The sequence below is a fragment of the Merops nubicus genome, unplaced genomic scaffold (genome assembly GCF_000691845.1).
Source record: "Merops nubicus isolate BGI_N331 unplaced genomic scaffold, ASM69184v1 scaffold18033, whole genome shotgun sequence".
Lineage (NCBI taxonomy): Eukaryota > Metazoa > Chordata > Aves > Coraciiformes > Meropidae > Merops > Merops nubicus.
The window spans coordinates 1-7,751 of NW_008599774.1; the positions used below are offsets into that span (position 1 = coordinate 1).

General features: G+C 43.4%; 1 protein-coding gene across 1 annotated transcript; it reads left to right on the forward strand.

Moving 5' to 3' along the window:
* Window positions 1-117: 117 nt before the first annotated feature.
* On the forward strand, window positions 118-7,526 carry LOC103770263 (mucin-5AC-like; the record flags this gene model as incomplete). Its single annotated transcript, XM_008937518.1, has 8 exons — window positions 118-928; window positions 4,048-4,091; window positions 4,893-5,015; window positions 5,131-5,229; window positions 5,513-5,635; window positions 5,977-6,022; window positions 6,394-6,505; window positions 7,295-7,526. Coding segments are annotated over 8 exons (1,590 nt in total), but the record flags the coding sequence as incomplete, so codon positions are not given.
* Window positions 7,527-7,751: the final 225 nt, after the last annotated feature.

A 7,751-nucleotide genomic window follows, 5' to 3' on the forward strand; every position in this document is an offset into this window, starting at 1 on the left:
CCCCAGAGAGAAATTACAACCACCGCCAGGACCACGGTTGGTTCCAGCACCACAGCCACACCAACAACAGCCTCTACCATCATCACTACAACTAGAACATCTCCCCTTCCCACTGAGGGCACAACCACCATCATCACAACCACACCAGCCGTGCCCACCTCAGCCAGCAGCACAGCCAGCACCTCCACAACCACCACAGCAAGCACCACAGCATCTACAGCTGGTCCAAAACAAGCTGAAACCTCCACGGTGCTAACCCAGTCTCCAACATCACCCACCACTGCCTCCACTGCCCACAGACCAAAAGCAGAAACCACCACTGGCACCACTGTTCTGCCCAGCACAACTGCCCCACCAACAACACCCACAACCATCAGCACAACCACCAGCAGGGCCAGCACAACCAGAACATCTCCGCCTCTCACAGAGGGCACAACCACCATCAGCACAACCACACCGATCGTGCCCACCTCAGCCAGCAGCACTGCCAGCACCTCCACAACCACCACAGCAAGCACCACAACATCTACAGCTGGTCCAAAACAAGCTGAAACCTCCACGGTGCTAACCCAGGCTCCAACATCACCCACCACTGCATCCACTGCCCACAGACCAAAAGCAGAGACCACCACAACAACAACAACAACACCCACACCCATCAGCACAACCACTGGGACATCTCTTCCTCCCACTGAGGGCACAACCACCATCATCACAACCACACCAGCCGTGCCCACCTCAGCCAGCAGCACTGCCACAACCACCACAGCAAGCACCACAACATCTACAGCTGGTCCTAAAGAAGCTGAAACCTCCACGGTGCTAACCCAGGCTCCAACGTCACCCACCACCGCCTCCACTGCCCACAGACCAAAAGCAGAAACCACCACTGGCACCAACCTTCTGCTCAGCACCACGAGCAGCCCAGGTACTTTATTGTCTATCTCTGGAAAGTCAAAACCCAGATATTTCATCAGAGCCACGTTGCCATCCTTGTATTCTGTGTCTTCTTCCACTTATTTGTAGTTCTTTCAACATACAAACCACTTTTTCCTCTGTCTGTCCCTCTGCCACTCCTGTCTGTGTTATACAAGGCTGTGAGTGGACCCCATCACTTGACATTGCTTTTCCTGAGGCTCAAGGGAAGACAGTTTTGATTTCAAAGCTTTAGAACATTAAAGCTGAATGTCATAGGATTTGCCCAATCCCCCGTGATGTTTAGAGTAGAGCTAAATGGTTTCCACAACCTCCACACAGCCATAGGTCAAATAGTTCATGGCAACTCCAACTAAATTGTTGGCTTGATTTGCCACAATGTTGAACAGACCTTTAAGTGTTAAATTTGTGGGATTAAAACCTTGTGCTGCCAAATAAAATATGTCTCATACTCAACAGTAGCTACAACCAGAACATCACCATCAAGTCCTGCGACCACCACCACTGCTGCCATCTCCAGCTCTTCCCCCAGCACCCCCGTCACAACAGCAGCGAGCACATACGTGACACCCCCCAGAACATCTCCATGTTTTTGTCATGTGTTTGGTGAATTCTTTTCTCCTGGTAAGTGTCTTGTTTTATGGTTCTTCATTTTTTTCCCAAGCAATATAAACCCTCAGTAATCTATTCAGTTAGATGCTTTTCAATGGTTGTCTTTAAGTGGAACTTTTTAGACACTAATACACTTGATATTTTCTACAATATCTTCTTTCTTGTTTTATTTTTTTTCTGTAAGTATCTTCATTGGTCTTTTAACTTCTGCTCCAATTTTCCTCTACAGGGGAAGTGGTCTACAACAGGACAGACAGGGCTGGCTGTAATTTTTATGCACTTTGCAGCAAGGACTGTGAAATTGAGGCATTCCGGGGGCCGTGTCCTTTGACAACCCCTTCCACTCCAGCCACCTCAGAAACTACAACAGAAGCCACCCCAGAGACTACAACACAAGCTGCCTCATCCACAGAACGTGTGTTTTCTTCTGCCTCACCAACCACGCCAACATCCCTCACAACTTCAGCAGAAAGAGACTGCACTGATGTCAATCCTCCACGAAAGGTGGTTCCCCTGTTATTTTCTAATATATCACTGCTGTAATACCAGCCCAATTTCTGGCTTCCAACAGCCAATTAAAATCAGCTTCTGTATGTTCCAGTAGCAAAGTTGGTTATGGGCTAGATATAAGGAAGACTTTTTTTATGCTGAGGGTGGTTGCCCAGAGAGGTGGTCGCTGCCCCATCCCTGGAACCATTCCAGGTGAGGTTGGATGGAGCTCTGAGCAACCTGCTCTAGCTGCAGATGTCCCTGCTCAGTGCAGGGGGTTGGACTGGATGACTTTGAAAGGTCCCTTCCAACCCAAACCAAGCTGTGATTCTACATTACAACAGTGCACAGTTCTTCAGCCTGGCCTTACCAGGCTTTTAGGTCATCTGGAGTTTGGAAAGCTCACTAATACCATGGCAGAGACTTTTTAAAAAAACAAATAAACCCAACATTTAAATGTGCTAGACATAAGTAGAGCAGCTATGAAAGTGTTAAAATCTCTTTCTTTCTATGCAGAAGAAAATTCTGTGGTTGTTCTCAGCTTGCCTGCTCTTAAGGCCTGAAATCACATGCTGAGAAAATTCTAATTTGAACTCCCAGTTTTGAGAGTCTACCTCAAGTTGAAGCAGAAAGACTCGGGGGAGGGAGCACTTAACAATAAATCATTTACATATTTTCACAGCCTGGAGAGAGCTGGAGAAGCGACTGCCAGGAGTGTGTCTGTGACCCCCTCACTGCTACCACACAATGCCAGCCACTCCCATGCCAAAAAAATGAGACACAAAATTGTGACCCAGGATTTATCTCCGTGCCTGTCCTACCACCAAAAGACCCATGTTGTCCTGAATTTGAATGTCGTAAGTATACAAAAATGCATATTTTAATATGTATATAAACACCATAAATACTTTGTATGTGTATAAATATACACTCTAGGAAATTATATTTGTACTTCTTTAATATCTAAGTTCTTCATCTATCACAATAACAGCAAGACCTTCCTGAATCATTCTGATTCAGTGAATATGCATTTTTTTTTAGGTATGCATTAGAAGGTTATTTAGAAACAAAAAGTTGTTTTCAACGAAGTTTTCTAAGAGAATTGGAATGGGTGGAAGAGCAGGTCCTTCAGGTGGTCAGTGTAGCTCAACTATCCCCATATCTGTATTCATAAGAGTTATTAATTCATTTTATTGTTATTAATTGGAGCACATTAACATTAGTTTAGCTGTAGCTAAGGTGCATGAACATAGAATAAGCCAGAAGGAAGCTAAACAGTTAACTACAAAAGCAAGTAATACAAAGTCATAATACAAAGTGAATTGTGATCAATAACTGTATTGTCAATGTATGAAAAATAATTATGCTTACCCTGTTGTTGAATGCTCACTTAAAACACTTAAAAAAAAGAGTTATGTTTATAGATATATAATTTTTATGTACATATATTTTTATACACCTATATTTATATTAAGGGATAAAAAGAAAAAGGTAGCCATAAATTAAGCCCAAAAGATGAAGGTCAAAATAAAGGAACAGCTGAGTTGGAAGCAGTTTTGTTGAAGACATGAGTGGGCTCTGCCACGTTGGCAGATTATTTATACAGTCCCAACACCTTTTCTCCACTCAGAGTCAACTTTCCACCCAAGCCATCTGCTGAGAGGCCATCAAGAACCAGTAACAAGGGCACCTTTGAAGGTTTCTGGGTTTCTAGGTTTCAAAGAGGAAACAACTAATTTAATTTCAAGTGAACCTGATATCGAAAGGGTGAAAAAGGGATTTTTTTATGCATAGCTTGAGTTTGAAGCCATTCCTCCCCAACTCTTCCAGCTGATTTCAAAAAAGAAACAACACCCAGCTGTAGTAAATACAAGGTCTAAGCACCTAGGGGGACTGAATTCAGGTTGTCCATGGTGTCTCTGCTACTAACAAAACCTGATAACATCTTGGCTTCTGAGGATGTCTCACAACCCGATTTACTTGAGAATAATTATTTCTCTTATTTTTCAGGACGGATGCCTGACACCTGTCTGGTTAATGGCACTGTGTACATGGTGAGAACATTATACCTACACTGGTCTCTCCTTGGAAGTGAAATGCTCACCCTTCCTACCAAAATAAGGCTTTGAGAAAGTTCTTTTCTTCCCTAACATAACTGCTAGTTATTACCAGTTATTTTTTTCCTAATGCCAAAACCAAAATTGCCAAAGAACAGCTCCTCAGCATGTAGCATAAACCAAGAGTATACCATTTTTAGTAATGTCCTTTATCTTTAAACTCTCTCCCAAACTCAACCACTCTTTGAAATAAGCCCAGAGAACCTTCAAAATTAAAGCTAGGGGTTTATACTTCAATTAATACCTCAATATTTTGCTAAAAATCAGAGCGCAGGAGCCTTTTTGGGGATACATTTCAGAAAGACTAAAATCCATGTGTAAATTTGTAGCTCTGTTTATGTATCTGCATTATTGTATCTCCCTCTGAACCCAATTATTTCAATCTCCATTTGTAAATTATAATTCCTTTATAATCACTGACTATGACTTACAGGGAGGGAGGGGGAATTCTTAAATGGAGCATTGAAAAGCTGGTAAAATAAGGAGGCAATGCAAACCAGTCTCACCAGCATTTCATTAATTCATTTTTCTCTTTTATATTGCTTCATTTGGGTTCCTCCTAACATGTCCTTTCTTGGAAGGCATCAAGCCAAACAGCTTTATGCTTGGAGAGCATTGAACAACTCGGCCACACTTGAACTTCTGCAGCCTTAATGGTTCTGGGCAACGCTTCTGACTCTGCCAATACATTAGATAGAAACTGTTGCCCTTTGAATGATCTAATTTTCCATCTTCCAGGTCGGAATGTCAATAGTCATCGATTCGTGTGAGAAATGTACCTGCAGTTCTGAGAAGGATCCAGTGACTAAGGAAAACATTGTGCACTGTGAAACACTTCAGTGTAACACGTCTTGCCCGCTGGTGAGTTCAGATGCTCTGGGCTGCCCAGTTCTGCAGCATCTAAGGACATCCCAGGAAGATGGGAATTCTCCCTCACTCACCCAACACACTTTCTCTTTCTTCTCCTTATGAGCAGGGTCACCAATATATGATTGAGGATGGAGAGTGCTGTGGGAAGTGTATTGAAGTCGCCTGCAAAATCAAGCTGAGCAACAACACTGTCCTCATGCTCGATGTAAGTGTTCCCCTCAGATCCATCAGCCACGACAGGTTAGAACAACTGAGTCAACTCACAGCCCTTCCTAGTCAAAATTTAATAATGAAATCACTCTGAAAACAACACACATTTCAGAATTGAACAGTTAGTTGGAATGATTCTTGACATGTGACAAGAAGTTCAGAAGCATCTGAGAATCTGAGGTCTGAGGATTTAATCAGCTCAGATGTTTTACAAGTAATTGTGCTATATTTGGTCACAATAAAAGAAATAATCGTTTGCTTTTCTTACAAAATCTTAGCCTGATGAGATCCTGCCACTCGATAACTGCAGCCTTTATAGATGTGAAAAAATTGAAGATCAATTTGTTGCAGTCCAAACGAAAAGAGTATGCCCGGAGTATGAACCAGGAGAGTGTGATCCTGTAAGTTTTAATCAATTCCTCATCGACTGAATGCAATTTAAAAGAACAAGGGGTGGGGGAGGGAGGAGAAAGAACACAACAAATCACTTTCTCTAAAGCTGCAAGAATGTCTTAAGAATTAAGTTAGTCTTGCTGTAACGTTAGTAACAAAAAGCCTCAGTATTTTCACATGAGGCTACAAGGATTCCAGACTTCCATGGTGGGGACAGCAAGTCATCCACTGTTTCATCTGGTGTTCCCCACACTGGAGCCTTCTGCCCAGTATTAGGAACGTTAACACAGTGTCTTACTCACAACTATCACTTGTGCATTAATACAAATCTTCCTTTACTCTTCCAAAGGATGAAACTGAGACTACTCCTGATGGCTGCTGCAAAAAATGTAAACGTAAGTACCCCTCTGTTCATGTCTCCTGCTCACAGAGCAGCACTTTCAACTCCTGCCTCTGAGAGGAGGGAAGGACTCTTCACTCTCCCAGTTTTCACTTATTCTGTTTATCAAGACCCCTGTTTCACCATGAAAAAGGAAAAAGGGAGTTTGTTCTGCTGGTACAAATGCCACAACTCAACCCCCTGATGCTCAAGCCTCTGCGTTATCTTCCAAAGACACAGTACAGCTGAGATCAGAGAATGGCCTGAAATCCCCAGACACGTTACACACCATCACACACTTTGAAGTTCTTTTAGTTCATTTAGTTCTGAACTAGAGATTTGAAGTTATTTGTGTTTTTTTTTTTTCCCCCCTCTCTTTTTATGAAGCTCCATCCTGCAAACCTTACAGCAAGAAAACTGTGATCCGCCACGGCGACTGTGAATCTCCTGAGCCTGTTGAGCTGGCATATTGTGAAGGAAATTGTCCTGGCTCCTCAGTGTAAGTTCCAAAAACTTAATTGAGCATGTCTATGGTTTCATTTATACTGATTTTTCCAGTTAATCACCCAAGGGTACTGTGGGAGCTGGTGGGTGAGCTCACCAAGCCACCTTCCATCATTTATCAGCTCTCCTGGCTAACTGGAGAGGTCCCAGTTGACTGGAGGTTAGCAGATGTGATGTCCAACTAGAGGAAGGGCCAGAAGGAGGATCTGAGGAACTACAGGCCTGTTAGTCTGACCTCAGTGCCAAGGAAGGGTGTGGAACAGATCATCTGGAGAGACATCATATGGCATGTACAGGACAACCAGGTGATCAGGACCAGTCAGCCCAGGGGTCTGAGAGGCAGGTCCTGGTTGACTAACCTCATTTCCATCAATGACAGGGTGAGCCTTAGAGTAGGCTGCCCAGGGCAGTGGTGGAGTCCCCTTCCCTGGAGGGGTTTCAAAGCTGTGGAGATGTGGTGCTGAGGGACACCAGTTAGTGGGGACCTGGCAGTGCTGGGGGAATGGTTGGACTAGATCTTAAAAGGTCTTTTCCAACCAGAAGGATTCTATTATCACAGAACAGCAACAAAGATAATCTGTTTACATGATGCTATTGAACGGAATCACTCAACAGAAGCAAGAACAGTTTCATTACTGAAGAAACAAGTAATGAGAATCACATTCCTAATTGTGTGTGGGAGGATGTCAAAACCCAACACCCCCAACAGAAAAGTCACAAGGGGGGGTGTTTGTGTGTGTCAGTTTTCCTGAGAAGCTATTTTCTTTTCCTGGTTGGAATACAGGTACTCTCTGGAAGCAAACCAGATGCAACACGAGTGTAGTTGCTGCCAGGAGTTCAGCAGCCAAACCAGAGAGGTGACCCTGACTTGTCAGAATGGAACAAGCATAAATTACAACTATGTCTACGTGGAACGATGCCAGTGTGTCAGTGGCTGCATGGCAGAAACCTCTGCCCCACACAGCTCCCAGACAAAGCAAGGTGGAGGCTCTGGCTCCCGGAAAATCGGGGTCTAGGACAGAGATGGTCATTGGAGTAAGAAAGCAGAGACCCTAGGGAAGCTGGAATCATGTTTTCCTAGAAAAACTTGTGCTCCTTCTTTAACAGATCTTGCATCAGTTCTGTTACCACCTTTTCTCGTTTCTTACTTTTAAAAGAAAAATAAAATAAAAGTCAAATAAGTAAATCTCAGTGGGTTTGGTTTGTTTTAACTGATAGAATATTCAAGGGTAAAAAGATAT